Here is a 16,363-nt window from a genome sequence, read left to right as displayed (position 1 = left end):
AGTTACTAAGGAAATTAAAACCTTTCATTCCAACTGAAGATCTCAAGCTAGCAGTTCAGGCCCTAGTAATCTTCAAACTCGATTATGTTAGCCCCCCCCTCATGGGCCTATCAAAAGCAGAAATGGCACCTTTGAAGGCAATTTTTTACGTGGCAGCTTGAATCATTACTTGCTCAAGAAAAGTCACATCACCCAGGGCTTCACGACATTAAACAGGCTCCCCTATGAGGCAAAGATCCACTTAAAAATTGCTTGCCTTACTCACAAAGCTCTTCACCACAACAATCCAACTTAACTGGCCAATAAACTCATCCTATAAGGCAAGAATAGAATTTTAAGAAGTACAGGCTCCCTTCTACTAAAGCCCTACAAATTAAAAAAAAAGAAGACCTACAGTCGCTGGTTCTCCGGAATTGCCCCTAAAATTTGGAACTCAAATCCCCCTGAGACTAGATCCAACCTTTCACCTGCCCTATTCAAACGGAAAGTGAAACAGCTACTAATGATCAGATTCCTTCCCCAATGAAGACACAACCTCACCAATGATACCCTGCATATTTCTTTTAAAGGACTTGCCCAAATCAAGATTACTTACCTCTACCCTCGTCCATACCTGCTCACCTTTGTTCTTCCACCCCATTTTTATACTCATATATGTATATTTCTCTTGATGTACTACCCTCTGATTCCTGAAGTGGTCCCTTGTATATGCTTACCAATCTGCCCTGTGTTGTACAGCGCTCTGACACCCAAAAGGGTCATGTTTGTGCTTTATAAAACGCAAAAAAGAAAAATATATGTCTATGTCACTTTACTTTGTGACTGAATTCCCCACCTATCAATTGTTCTGGCCTGGGTTCCATTTATTCTTAATACAGCAGGTATTATTCATATCTGAATTTTTACTAGGATGTTACTTACTGCTTCGGTACCAAGTGCTGATTTCAAACTGATCCGTACTTTAATTTGGTAGTCATTATCTGAAAAATAGAAATAGTTTGCTTCAGAACAGCATGTAGTTGTCCGCATAGGTAAGTTATTGTAAAATATCTTCTACAAGCCTTCCATACCTCCTTTACAGTGTAGCTATGTTTTTAAATCATTGTTAATCCACTCAAAACATTATAAATAGACATAAATGAACATATCTGTGTCCTGATCTTTCACTTCTCTTGGCATAATTTTTAAAAACAGAGTAAATAGATACTGGGTTTGTACACAGTGTGAAAGTGAAGCTTAATTTACCAGTTTTGAATACCTGATCATTGATGTTAATTTCGGATGGCCTGGGGTAGCAACTGACAGCCATGCTTGTCGTGGCACCAGTGGTGGCTCCTCTATGGGGGCCTTTGGGCGCCAGCCCACTGCTTTCTCATCGTGCGAGAAGGCAGAAACAAATGGTCGTAATAACTACCATTTGTTTCTGCCTTCTCGCACGGCGAGAAAGCAGAAGTTCCTGGTTGAGAGTGGGCGGTGTTACTCGAGGGCAGGGGGAAGTGGCTTGCCCACTGTTGTTAATACTGTCTGTTTGGGCAGCCTGAGGATGCCCAAACAGACAGTATTAACAACAGTGGGCAAGCCGCTCCCCCCTGCCCTCGAGTAACACCGCCTACTCTTCCTGTTCTCTCTGTATGCTGCAGAATACAGAGAGAAAATGACGCGGGTGGGCCAGCGGCCGGACCAATCAAAGACGCCGCGGTAGAGGGGAGGGAGGCTGCCTGCAGCCTTCCTGTTGACGAGCAGCACCCATTGAGTTCGAAACGCAGGACGACGGGAGTCGGGAGTCTGGAGTCCCGGAACTTAAAGGCGGGAAGGTAAGTTTTACTTTTATTATTTATCCCGCCTCCTCCCCATCCCCCCCGCAGCGCGACAACACCATTTTCAGACCCCACCCCACCCGCCCGTAATGCCGGCCGCTACTGCTGTGCAGTCTGGATTCTACCTCATCCTTATGGAGAAGTTCGTCAGGTTAAATGCTTTTCCATCTAAGAACAAATTTGGAAATTTTGCCTATCAGAATTCTCTTCAGAACCTCCTCATCTCACGCACCCACCTCATTGCACATCTGGTGTTGCAAGATTCGACTTGTCTTCTAGTTTTCGCCAGTCCCCAGGGTCAGAGATGGCTATTTGTGGTCCGGCGCACTATACAAAAACTCTAAAAGAACTGAACAAGATAGGGGACTGTTGATAGAGGCGAGAAAGCAAGGACATAATTAAAGACTTGTCCAGCAACATCAAATCTTTTAGCAGAGTTAAATAAAAAGAAAGAATTTAAAAAAAAAGGACGACGTAGGTTTTTGCAAACACAAAAACGATAGAAGCGACAAGGACGCCAATAGAATTTTAAAAGCATAAAGGGTCATGGTAGACTGATGAGAGTCAAAGGTATTGCCTCTGTGAACGCCCTACAGTAGAACTGTGTATGTTTTGTGTTTTGACCCCTCCTGGAAGAACCTCCATTTATTACTTGCAGCTTACGCAACCCGGGACAGCAAAGTGTCTTAATTCAATACGACGGGTTTCTTAGCACATGGTCTCCTGATAGCTTCTGTTTTTCCCTTAGGAATTTAAGGAAATGTGTTTGTTGCTTCGTTTGCATGTTTGACCCCATGAACCTACTTCAGATGTACAACTTACGTGCGGCGTGCCACATTCAGCTAGTGTGTGGACAACAGACAGGAAGAGCCAAGGCTTTGTAAAAGCCTCTTCCCTTCTACATTCAGCGAGCATCATATGTCAGAGCTAATCTAGGCTGGCTGTCCCTTCACGTCCGTACTCTTAGTACGTGTCTGCACTGTGGTTTGCATTCTATCCAGATGATTGTGCTGCAAGTTAGGATGTTATGGTCTGATAGGTCATGTTGTGTTATGTGGTATGTTATGTCACGTTATGGTTTGGTAATTTGTTGTTAATGGTATTTTAGCGCATTTCAGAGTTTCATACAGCGCTGCATTTCACCTTTCCTTTCAAATACTTCATAGCGCTGGCTGCATAAGAGTTGAATTGTTGGGTTTTTGAATTGTGATGGAATGTTAGAATCCAATTTGCACGGTCGGTCAAGCTTCTCCCCATGTTTCGTGCAGTCTTGAACTCTCCAGTTTTCATTCCTTTCCTGAACCACATTATGCACCAGAAATGTTCTTTTTTGTTGTGCAAAATCTGACATCTGTATGGAATGGCACAGCCATATTATTGATAGATGATTAAATCATACTGTATGATTGTGCATCATTAGGATTGGGAAGAAAAAAACATTGTCAAGCCAATATGTCTCACTTGTTGTTCTGGGCATGGACCTACCGCCTTTGTCAATGTATTTTTTTTTTTACACCAGATGCCTTCCTAGCAAGCACACAAATGCTCAGCAGCTATCTTGTCATTGATTTTCTTATATTTTAAAACAGTACATTACACTCTTTTTTTCATAATTTTTTTGGGGGGGAGAAAGAACCCCCCCCCCGTAGGTGGTTCACGCTCGCTCTGCTCGCTCACCCCAGTGAAGTACGATAATTGTTTTACACCTCACCACTTTCAAATGTCACCAGCCGCCACTGCCTGGCACTGTACTTACTTCTCCTGAACCCAGAGGCAGCAGCACTGGCAGGGAATAATGAGTACTCACTTCTACTTACTTTCGGCAGTTTGTGCCAATTGTATCTTCTCAGCCTGTCTGTCAAGCAGTCTAGGGCCAGATGTGCGAGCATATTTTCTGGTTGCAAACCTTGCGATTCACTAAATTGCTGGGTTTGCAAAAGAAAATGGATTTTTAGCATATACTAAACCCATTTAACGATTGAGTAATATTTTGCTGAATTGCTAAATGAGTTTAGGAAACCTTTAGGAATTGGTGTTTGGAAGCGATACATTTAAGGCATCCCTTACAAACAGTGATTTCTGATAGTATATTTTAATGTTTTGCAACTGAAGGGGTCTCCTTTACCTTTGTGAATGGTCAAAATTGTTTTGGGGGAAGCAGGCAGTGGTCATGGTCATGGGACCATTCAGAAAAAAGATTTAAAAATGTTTCTTTTTTTAAAACACATACTTCCTTTATGGAAAATGGGGTGTATCTATTTAAAATCAATCCCAAACTTATGGTGGTCTACTAAACCCAGCAGGCCATTGTGCCAGTGATGGCAGCAAATCTTAGAGTATCGCAATTTGCGATCAACCACATTAATATTCACCAGGTAGGTCAAACTAAGATCCACTGCGATTCATTATTTTGTGATCTGGCCTATCAGTACATAGGTTGGTTTACAAAGTGCCATGAGATTCATGTGGTGCTCAAATTGAGACCACTTTTTACAAATCCTATCATAGTACCCCTAGTGCTGAGCCATGGCCTGCTTCACATACTAAAGTTAGAGCTTTGAACTTGTCTGAACTGGAAGCCTGTGATTATATATACATTCTTAAGGGAGTGTCTGGAACTGTTCCTGCTGCAGAAGTTGCAATTTCTAAATATTCATTTTAGTGGTACATCTAGTACAATTCGAGATCCTGTTGTCACTTTTGTAATCCTGGCTTGATCAGATTAGTGCAAAAAGTGCAAACTAGGATAAACAATTTAAAAAAGGAATTGGATATTGTTATAATGCCAGGGCACTCGCTTATTTTGTAATGGACATTTCAGAATCAGAATTGATGCCAAGCATCTAAACCTTTTCTATGGGGGTAAAAACAGCTTTGCATATCCAGATGTGCTTAGAGTGAACCTAAATATTCTGGGGCTTATTTATGAGCCATTTGCACTGGCGTTGCGTCACTTTTTGTGATGCACCAGCGCCATAAAAAATGTGCCACTTGTGTCATATTTACAAAATGACACATCTAAGAAGGTGCGCCACTTTTTAAAGCCCTGCGCTACATTATACCTACGTCATCTATAATGTATGCAGGGTGGGCATTCCCCCGCAAAAAAAGAGTCATAGAACTGGCACACTGGAATCTATAATATTTCACTGCGCCACTTCTAGGATGCCACTGCGCCAAAATCTTACACCTTCTTCACAGCAGGCGTAAGACTGACGCATGCGCCTTTAACATGGGGCTTGCCCATGTGTAATGACCCATTGCTGGATAGCGTCACTTTTGCGACACACTCCAGTAATGTGTAATTACTGCACCTACAGATACGTCAGAAATACTGTCGTATCTGTAACACCTTGCGACATGGACCACCATACAGTAAATACGGCGCATCCTTGGTGTCGCCAGGAGGGCGCACTGAAAAGTATTGCATTGCTGTTTTCACGCAGAGATGTGACACTTTTCCTAAATGAGGCCCTCTATCATTTAGCCATAGGTGCAATTAGCATTTAACCAATTGTTGTTCATGGATAAATGATTTCTTGAAAACTACATTGGACCACCATAAAATCTCGGCTGCGGAATTTGGACAACCTAAAAACCATCTGAGTGTTATCTGGGTAATTTCGAAACCCAACTGCGAGTGGCTACTAAAGCTGATGAAGGGTTGGATTTAAATATTGAAAAATAGATGGTGACAGACAGGACTCTTACAAGGTGCCAAAAATCACAGGTGCACCGGGGTGGGTCTGACAGACACTGGACTGACTGTTTACCAAAAAGAAGTTGGTCCTGTGTCTCTCCTAGTCTGACACCCCACCTCAATCCTAGTTCAAAGCAGTAAATGGGGCTGTGGGGGTTGTCAAGACTGTTGAACGTGACCAACACAGCCTCTCAATCGTATCTTCATCTGTAAGGTCAAAAATGCAATATTTTAGTCCCTTGAGAGGCATGAGGTCATAATTTATACTCGATTATTATTCAAGCTCTGGGGCTCGGAAGGGGATGCCTGATGTATAAAAGACCATCCTTTTCAGATGGAAATGCTCCATAAAATAATGGCATTGTTCTGTTTGGGCGACTACATGTCATCCTTGGACTTTTTGTGTGAAAATCTGCAAGTCCCTTTCATCAGCAACCTTAGATGAATGCCATGTGTCCCAAAGAGGGGGGAGGACTCTAGTTTTTGGTGATCTGTTTGTATAAAGGTTGAAGACCAAAGTACTCACAGAGGTTCTGGTGTTGTTGGCTGCTAACTTAACTGCACAGTTAAGACCTCTCCATTTACCTGTAACTGGACTACTGTCACATGTATGTTCCCTGCTCGGAGTAAATCAACTGGAAAATGGCGTCCCGCTGCCAGTTATTGCCACAGCATGGATTTGTAATTAGTTGTAGCAAGTTTTTCCTGATCTGTTTACCAGTGGTGTAGCAAGGGGGGGACAGGGCGGGGGCACGGTTCGCTTCGGGCGGCACAGGTTTTGGGGGGCGGCCTTCTCCCTGCACCCATCGCAGGAATTACCTGCACCAAACCCCCCCGCTCTTCCATGTGGCCGCTGCGGGTGGCAAAAACAGGAATCCCCACGGGCTGCACAAGGGCTAGCTACGTCACTATCTGTTGCCAAAACCTGGTATTCATTTGTACTGTATTCTGCACAAATTTGGGATTGCTCTTCCTTTTTGAAAACCATGCAGTTGAACTGAGGAGACCACTCCCAAATATGTCACTGCTTCAGGAAGCTCTGGCAAAGCAAAGGCTATGAGACCAGGGCCCTGGTATCCCTGTTCCTTTGTTGTATCATAAATCTGTCTGCACTTGTGATCCCTGCTAGCACATCCACATGCCCATTTGAGATTAGCTTCTCAACACTTTGTGGCTATTTTTCCAATATTGAGGTAGTCAGAGACTATTTACAGGGTAGGGTGGTCCAAAAAATACTATTCAGAGGATGCCATTTTGATCTCTATCCAAGGTTATCACTACAACAAACACACAAAAGGACATATTTATAAGCCCCTATTGCAACGGGAAAGTCACTTTTTACGAAGTTCCTGGGGTGATAGGGGCTTCACCTTATTTGCAAGACAGCATTAAGCCACTTAATGTGGCTTAACACTGTCTTGTAAATAAGGCATAAGAACAATAGTTACTTACCTGTAATCTGTGGTTCTCCAGTATTGGTGTCTTTCATAGATTCACATGCCTGAATCACATGCCTGAATCATTCCCCGTCGTCGGAGTGGGAGTCCCACGGTATATAAAAAAGCAATAAATTGCCTGTAATAACCAAAAAACCTTGGTAATAACCAACCAGGAAGTAAAGTAGCCCTAGCTACAGGAGCAAAAAGCTCCCACACTCATGACTATCTTAGTCATTATGTTAGACCAAACTGCAGCCAATCAGGCGACAGCACCCACCAGAATGTTCTCCCCAGAGGCTCAGGCTCTCAGATTTTCTCGCACAGGAGTGAAACCAACATAATTTTGCCTGAGGGAGCCTCTGAGGGGAGGTGGGCGGGTTGCATGTGAATCTATGAAAGACACCAATACTGGGGAACCACAGATTACAGGTAAGTAACTATTGTTCTTCTCCAGTATTTGGGGTGTCTTTCATAGATTCACATGCCTGAATCAGAATAGATAGCAGTACACAAAGAAACTAATGCTCATAGACGCTAACAGTATATAGTATACATGCATAATGATAACATGCAAAAGAAACATGGTAAAGCGTCTAGAAGGAGCATAGAGGAGGCGGGAGAACAGAGGCTCACCTTATTGGAAAAGATTGCGAAGAACTGCTCTTCCCACCGAAGCATCTGCATCACTAGCTGAGTCCAGACAGTAGTGTCTCGTGAACGTGGGCCTGCTGGACCACGTTTCAGCTCTACAGATGTGCAGAAGAGGCACCTCAGCAAACAGAGCAGTGGAAGAGGAAACTGCCCTTGTAGAATGCGCTCTTGGTAAGGCCTGCAAGGGTCTGCCTGCCTGTTGATGACAGAGTGCGATTGCTGACGAGACCCATCTGCCGATAGTCTGTTTGGACACTGCACAGCCTTGGCGCAGTCTGCCATAGGCCACAAACAACTGATCTGTCTTGCGTAATGTTGAAGTCCTTGAAAGATAAAACTTGAGGCACCTCTTGATGTCTAAAGAGTGCAAAGCTCGTTCAGCCGGTGTTTGTGGATTTGGAAAAAATGTCTTGAGGATTATAGGTTCATTTAAATGAAAGTCTGACGGGACTTTGGGCATGTACCTTGGGTTGGTACGCAGTATCACCGAATCAGAGGTAAATTGCAAAAAAGGTGATTTAGACGTGAAAGCCTGAATGTCACTGACCCTTCTTGTAGATGTTAAAGCCAATAATAAGGAGACCTTCCAAGTAATGAACTTCAGGTCAACTTTATGTATCGGCTCAAAGGGGTGACGCATGAGCTGGGTTAGTACCACATTCAAATGCCAAGCTGGAGGCGGCCGTCGAATTGGTGGAAACATGCGAAATAGACCCTTGAAAAATTGCTGGATTATTCTTGATAAAAACAGAGAGTTCGATCCGTCCTGACGGAAACGGGAAATGGCTGCCAGAAACACCTTCAGGGTTGAATGCGCTAAACCTGATCTCGCTAGTTGCAGGAAGAAAGGTAATATCTGCTCTGGTCTAGCATGAAAAGGATGTACATCCACAGTCTGGCACCAGGCACAGAAACACTTCCACTTAAGTTTGTAGGTCTTGATGGTCGATGGTGCTCTGGCGTTAGCCAACACCTCTTGACAATTATGAGGAATGTCTAAGTGGGCGAATTCATTGTGCTGAGGAGCCAAGCTGACAATTTCAGCGAAGCTCGGCCCGGATGGTACACTTTGCCTTCCTGAACTGTGAGGAGATTCGGTATTCGAGGCAGTTGTATTGGTTCGCACTCCGAGAGGAGGAGAAGCTCGGTGAACCAATATTGCCGGGGCCACCTCGGAGCAATCAGGATTAGACGACATGGTTGACTCTTCATCTTCCTGATGACCCTGGGAATCAACAGAATTGGCGGAAAGGCGTATGCAAATATTCGACACCAATTCATCGAAAGGGCATCCCCGCACGAGTCCTTGTGGGGAATCCAGCTTGCAAAGCGTTGGCATTTCCGGTTCTGGGCTGTTGCAAATAAATCCAGGTTGGGATGGCCCCACTCTTGGAATATCTGATCCAGGGAAGGTTGATGCAGTTCCCATTCGTGATTGCTCCCTGCGGACCTGATGATCGAATCCGCAAGGACATTGGCAACCCCTGGCACATGGACCGCCGACAGATTGATGTTGTGATCCAGGGCCCAATGCCAAATCTCCTGTGCCTGACGGGACAACCGGGCTGATCTTGTGCCCCCCTGTTTGTTCAGGTAATGCATGCTGGTTCTGTTGTCCGTTCGTATCAACACTGTAGAGCCTTCCAAGATCACCTGAAAGGATTTCACAGCGAGGAAAATGGCTTTTAGTTCCAGTAGATTTATGTGCCATTTCCTTTGTTGGATGTTCCATTTGCCACTGACTGTCATCCCTTGGAGATGGGCGCCCCAGCCCTCCAGAGAAGCATCCGTGGTCACGATGAATCTGGGCCCTTCTGTCAGGAATGTGCATCCCACTTGTAGGTTGCGATCTTGTCCCCACCACTGGATAGACTTTTTCATCCGAGGAGTTAAGTTGACGACGTCCTCGAAAGAACCTGTGATTTGCACCCACTGACGACCGAGTTCCTCCTGCAAAGGTCTCATTCGAAGTCGACAGTTGGGGGTGAGAGGGATACATGACGAGAGCATCCCGAGGAAAGACTTGAATTTGCGTACAGAAACGCACCTTTTTCCTAGCAGAAATGAGGACATTTTGCGAATCTTCGCTTGCCTTTCTCTTGATATGAACACCTGGGCGAGTCTTGTGTCCAGCGTGGCTCCCAGGAAAGACTTTCTCTGAGATGGAGATAGGTGGGACTTTTTGAAGTTCACCGAAAACCCCAGGCCCTGGAATAGTGATAGACATCTCTGAACGTGAGTTCTTGCAAGGTCGATGGAACTGGCCTTGATAAGGCAGTCGTCCAAATATGGATATATTTGAACTCCCTCTAGTCTCAGGCGTGCAGCCACCGGGGCTAACATCTTTGTGAATACTCTGGGGGCCGAACGTAGCCCAAAGGGGAGTACCTTGAACTGGAAGTCCCTGCCAGCCACTCTGAACCGCAAGAACTTCCGGTGCCTGGGAAAGATGGGCACGTGGAAGTATGCGTCCTGAAGGTCGAGTGTTGCCATGTGATCTCCTACTGAGAGAAACTGGAAGATTTCTTGAAGCGTCAACATTCTGAAAGATAATTTTTTTAGGTACTTGTTGAGGGCACGCAGGTCGAGGATGGGGCGCCATTCCCCCGACTTCTTGCGGATCAGGAAAAATCTTGAATAGAAACCTGTCCCCTTCTGATGTTGAGGTACCCTTTCTATTGCTCCTTTCCGAATCATAGAGTGAATTTGGGAAAACAGCTCCTTGAGGTGGGCTGGGGGTGGTCCTCTTAGGGGAGAATTTGGAGGGGCTTTGACGAATTCGAGAATGTGACCTCTGGAAACCACGTCCAGGACCCATTTGTCCGTAGTAATCTTGGACCAATTTGAGTAAAAACGGGATATTCTTCCTCCAATTTGTTTCAGGCTGGGACAAAGTGGTGGCAGGGTGTGACTCTCACTTGCTCTTGTTGTCTCTTCCTCGATAAGAGGTTTTACCTCTTGGTTGAGAGTAATTATTTCTCCTTTGGCCATATGTTTGTTGACGATATGGCTGGTATCTCTGATTGCCTTGGGTAATATTGTAGGAGCGTTGCTGCGAATAATTTCCTCTGTTCGAGAAACTGCCTCTTCCTCTTGCACCACGAAAGGAAGATTTTCGAAATTGAAGAGACCCCAGCGACCGTGCCGTCTCTGTGTCCTTCTTTATGGCCTGTAAAGCCTCATCCACATGTTGACCAAAGAGGAACTCTCCATCATAGCCCATGTCCATGATCTTTGTCTGGACCTCCGAGCGAAAAGATGTAGCCTTCAACCAGCCTTGCCTTCGGAGAACAGCTGCTCCTGCCAGTTGTCGAAAACCTGTGGCCGCCACGTCCACTGCAGCATCTATTATCTCAGAAGAAACGCTCTCGCCCTCTAACAGGACCTTCTTTGCTTCAGATCTATCTGGTTCTGCAAGGTTCTCGATGAAAGGCGAGATGTCGGACCACATTTGCCTATCATACCTCCCAAGTATTGCTAATGAATTTGCGGCTCGGACTGTGGTTGCCGCGATAGTTGACACCTTCTTTCCTATCGAGTCAAGACGTTTACCGTCCTTATCAGGGGGAACAGAGACCTGTGCAGCTGGATTTCTGGCTCTCCTTTGGGCCGCCTGTGTGACTACGGACTCCGTCTTAGCCTGACCAATGAGGCATGCAGGTGATGAACTAGGTGCTCTATATTTCTTATCCACCCTAGGTAGTACTGCTGGCAGAGAATTTGGCGTCTTAATAATTTTCAGACCCTCCTTCCATATGAAGTCAATAATAGGAATTGACCAACTTTGTCTTTGGGGCAAGTCTTTAAAATCATACAGGAAGCATTCGTCTTGTTTAGCCTCCATTGTGATGAGGAACCTCTTAGTAGCTCTATCCATAATTTTATGGAAGCTGGCAATGTCTACCGGTGGAGATTCCGCCATAGGCGGGGCTGCTGGAGAAGGGGTTTGAGCCTGATACTCTTCCCACTCCGACGATTCCGACTTGTCATCTAATTCACCATCTTCTCGTTCGTCTTCTGACGAATTGTCCCCCTCTACCTGATGGGAAGGTACTGGTGAAGTAGGTAGTGCAGGCCGAGCTTCTTCAGCTGCCACTTGAGGAGTAGAATCTTGAAGTCCTAAAGTTGCCCTGGATGGTCTTGGCCTAGGCGTAGAGACATGAGATTCACCTGATTCCGAAGGTGGAAATCTGCGATAATAATCGCTCAGCATATATTGGAGGTTTTGGAACAATTCTGTAGGCATTTGCATGCCAGGTGTAGACCCAGTCTGCCGACTAGTGTGCTCTTGTAATTCTTCTTCTTCTTCTTCCTCTTGATCCAGGTCTTGTACCTTTATGAGCAAGTCCGAAGGGCTCCTGGCGGCATGGAAATTATCATCTTCGTAGGATTCTTCCTCTTCAGAATCCAACAATTTATCTGGAAGTTTCAGAGGAGACAAAGTTGTGGAGGTGGAACCACGTTTTTGTAGGAGCGAAGCAGTGGTCACCGGTGATGGCAAAGATATTGAGGATGCTCCCGCAGACCACACTTGCATTGTCATACAGGTTGACAGTGGGGGCGTCGACGGAATCACCGTTGATGATGACAAGCCTGCTTCCCCATGCGCTGTGAGATCCGTCGTCGACGGTGCGCCCGTCGACGGTAATGGCTTAGTCGACGATGAAGTCGTCGACGAGGATGTTTTCTTCTTCGTCGACGATAATATCGGCTTCGTCGACGAGGAGCTCGTCGACGGATGTATCACTTTCTTCGTCGACGGTAACTTCGTCGACGAGGAGGTCGTCGACGGTAATTTCGTCGACGAGGGCGTCGTCGACGGTAACTTAGTCTTCGATGGTGTCGTCGACGGTAATTTCGTCGTCGAGGACGACGTCGACGGTAGCTTTGTCGACTGGGACGTCGTCGACAGTAGGGTCTTCTTCGTCGACGACAATAAATTAGTCGACGATTGAGTCGACGTCGAAGAGCCCGTCGACGGTACCTTCCTGCTTCCCGTCGACGGTGGAGCGTCGACGATCGATGGGACTACCTTCGTCGACGAAATGGGTCTCACTTGCACATGAACCAATGTCGACGGTGAGGAGGCTGAAGACATCACCATAGATGATTTTGGTGAGGAGAAAGTCACTGTTGAGGTGGAAGAAATGACCACATGAAGAGACGGCGAGGATGAGGCTGCTCTCGATTCTGTCCTGGTCAGAGGTGGAATCTGAGGTGAAACTTTAGGAGCAGGTGCTTTGGAAACTGAAGATTTTTCAGTTTTTCCTGAGGGCGTAGATGTCACAGGAGGAGACACCTTCTTGGAGGTAGTAGGCAAACCAGAATCCTGAGAGGATTGGGCCTTCTTCAAAGTTTTTGCCCTAGGAGAAGCCAACTCTGCCTCATTTTTTCTCTTCCTTGAGGAGACAGAAGAACCTGAGGCAATGCTCCCTACCTCTGAAAGAGGGGCGTCCTTGTCCTTTATCCTCTGGAGCCACAGGAGCAGACGACCTTCTCTGTCTCTGAGGGTCTTCTGAGGGAAGGTTCTGCAGATTTTACATTCCTTTGCCTCATGATCCGGATACAAACAGTATATACATTTCTTGTGAGGCTCCTCCTTAAACAGCCTCAACTTCCCACAGGAATCACAAGCCCTAAAAAGGGATTTAGAAGTAGACATTCTTTGAAGGTTAAAAAACCAACCAAAGTAAGTGAAAACTGAGCAGAGCTCAGAGAGACTCCCTTCACACGACGTGCGGTAGAAAATCTGAGAGCCTGAGCCTCTGGGGAGAACATTCTGGTGGGTGCTGTCGCCTGATTGGCTGCAGTTTGGTCTAACATAATGACTAAGATAGTCATGAGTGTGGGAGCTTTTTGCTCCTGTAGCTAGGGCTACTTTACTTCCTGGTTGGTTATTACCAAGGTTTTTTGGTTATTACAGGCAATTTATTGCTTTTTTATATACCGTGGGACTCCCACTCCGATGACGGGGAATGATTCAGGCATGTGAATCTATGAAAGACACCCCAAATACTGGAGAATTACACGCTATGCTTAGCGTGAAAGAGTAGAGCAATGGGTGTTGCTGTGGGCGTTCCATCGCAACACCCATTGATTATGATGCTACCCCCTATTTACAAGGGAGGCGTAAAGAGGAGGCAGTTCCAGAAATAAGACAAGGGAAAACCTGGTCTTACACTGGTGCAACAAGGAGAAATGTTTCATTTCTCCTTGTTTTTGCTGTTTTCATGTGTGCTGTGTTGTGCAGCACACATGGAAACAGCGAAAGGCCAATGATTGTTTATGTGCAGGAAGGTCTCCCTTCCCGTACATAAAGAATAATTTCTTTAAAATGCTGTTTAGGCATTTAAAGATTGCTTATGTGCAGGAAGGGGTACCTTCCTGCACATAAACAATCTTCCCCTGCATGCAGGCACCCTTTCAGTATGGTACAAGGGTGCCTGTGTTGGCGCTAGGCTGCTAAGTGTAGCACTAGCCCATGGGGAAACACAGGGCTGCACCATATTCTTGTAGGAAGGCTAACACCTCACTCCGCCACTTCCCTTGTAAATGTGCCCCAAAATGTGAAGGGAGGAATGCTTGCAATTTATCTAATCGCTGGCAATCGCTGGGGGTAGCATTCCAATATATAATTATTTTTACCCACCATGCCACCTCAGTTTAGAGCTAGCCATGTGCAATAAGACTTGAGCCTGCTCCAAGGGAACAGTTCACCTCGAACTGCCAGGCCAGGTCCTCCCTGAACTGCAATACAAGCAACCCAAGACCTGTTTTACCCTGATTGAGACTCGTCAGTCGGGTGTAGCTTGGTTCCAGTGGCGCAGTGAGCAACGGACCCACGTCTGGGCATACCCATGGCCATTTAGGGCAGTACAGTACATCAAACACATAAAAGGTGATGGAAGGAATGCTTGCAATCACTGGAAATCATTCTTTGTACCATTCCTACCCATCAGTCTTTTGCCCACCATGCCACACTAGTTTGAATCCAGCCATATGCAAATCAATTTTGCCCCTTTCAGTTGGCTGGATCGAAACGCTGAGCGATTGCCACTGGTTAGACAAATGCAAGCATTCTTCCCATTATGTTTTTAGGTTGAGCATTCGAGACCTCTTTTATATACTTTATTGTATATACTTTGTGGGCTCAGGAGATCAGCCCTAGGACTTGTCTGCTTCCGCTTAGGGACTTTTCTTCTGTTCAACTGCCTCTATTTAACTGTCTTGATAGAAAACGACCAGCCGAGGTCAGTAAAATACCAGAATTACTTTCTGCTGAGGGACTTTCTTTTTTAAATTTTTCTGGCAATTGCCTCTATTCAACTTTCTTGATAGAAAACGACCAGCAGAGGTCAGTTAAATACCAGAATCACTTTAGTATTCTCTAGATTCCAGTCCATAGAAATTGTCTTCCACGAGCACCCTCCGAAAATATTTTTTTTTTCAAATCTTGTATTTTCAACGATATGACCTCCGAAGGCCCTGATTTTATATTAAAAACAGAGCTTTGGACTATACCATTTCCCGCTGAAAGGCAATATTTCTCTCCATGTGTTCCCATACCTGGCGTGTCACGCAGTTTGGTGCTTACTTTCCCTCCATGTTAAAGAACAGTAGATGTTTCAGCACCCAGGCAAATGTGCTGCATAGCTTAATACATATAAGGTCCCAAAGGCGAGACCGATTGCATTGCAAATGCTCGTTGATGTTTGAAGTGGCAAGTCCTCCAGATCAAAAAGCCCAAAACGCAGCCTCAAACAAACCACTTTCGTATTCCAGGTTATTGGACTCAGTAGATAAGCCTGCAGTTTCACTTGGTAAAAAATGAATGTAGCCGGCAAACTGCTATGGGGTTTGATTGATAACTAAAGCGGATCTGACTCACAGTATTTTAGCCTAAGTTCTGCAACATTTTTGCTTTAAAATGATGGTATGAGGCCTTATCCGAAAGTGTGCAGACCCATAGCATATATAGCTTACTTTTAAATTACAGGGAAACCAGCGCTGCATGTATAGCAACAAACGTCTGCCACATAATGTGTGGCACGTCTTTTCACTATGATAGAAATGCAACAAACATCCCTATACCATTTTTTGCTTGAGTTATCATATTTCTAGGCAGCTTTATACTTCTACATTTCAAACTAATAGACTGAACACGTATGGAAATAATTTACATAGAGTCACATCCAACCAGTTGTCAAATACTTCCGAAAAGGCTTCTAAGCCATGTTCTAGAGCAGACCAACATTTCGCTTTTATTACATCCAGCAGAGGCTTCAGGGTCAGACCTGATAAATGTCTAGCCAATCATGTCGTATCTAATATTAAGAAAACTACCCTGGCTTTTACTGGCTCTAAGCACAATAAATATGATCCGCTTGCCCTGGATGTACACATCTAAGTATTTTTGATCCTCATTAAGAAACCAGCTACCAACACAATCACTTTCATTTTTTATTATTTACCTCTAAATATTTTTCCTAACAGTTGCTTCCTAATACCTTCAGAGTGAGTCAGAGTCAGAATATAGTTATTTGGTTTAATAAAACCATAAAAGCAAACAGATTAAAATCGAAATACACATAAAAATGGTTTAACATATAAAAACAGTTTAAAATCATCACCAAAGCAAGCACAATAAAGAAATCACTAATGACTACGGGCTAGATGTATCAACATACCCGTTTGCGATTTCAAAATAGCGATTTTTAAGAAATCGCTATTTGGAAATTGCAAAATGGCATGTATGT

The 16,363-nt window shown here is 44.9% G+C and overlaps 1 protein-coding gene across 1 annotated transcript in view; it reads right to left on the bottom strand.

Moving 5' to 3' along the window:
• The window catches only part of ACE2 (angiotensin converting enzyme 2), a 637,108-nt gene that overhangs the window by 171,266 nt on the left and 449,479 nt on the right, over positions 1–16,363 (bottom strand). Inside the window, exon 14 of the mRNA XM_078657651.1 lies at positions 922–980. Within this exon, the coding sequence (XP_078513777.1) occupies positions 922–980 (59 nt within the window). The remainder of the gene's footprint in view (positions 1–921; positions 981–16,363) is intronic.

This window comes from Lissotriton helveticus, chromosome 8 (genome assembly GCF_964261635.1).
Source record: "Lissotriton helveticus chromosome 8, aLisHel1.1, whole genome shotgun sequence".
In the NCBI taxonomy this organism is placed as follows: domain Eukaryota; kingdom Metazoa; phylum Chordata; class Amphibia; order Caudata; family Salamandridae; genus Lissotriton; species Lissotriton helveticus.
Note: the sequence above shows the minus strand (reverse complement) of the source record. Positions and strands in the feature narration are given on the sequence as shown.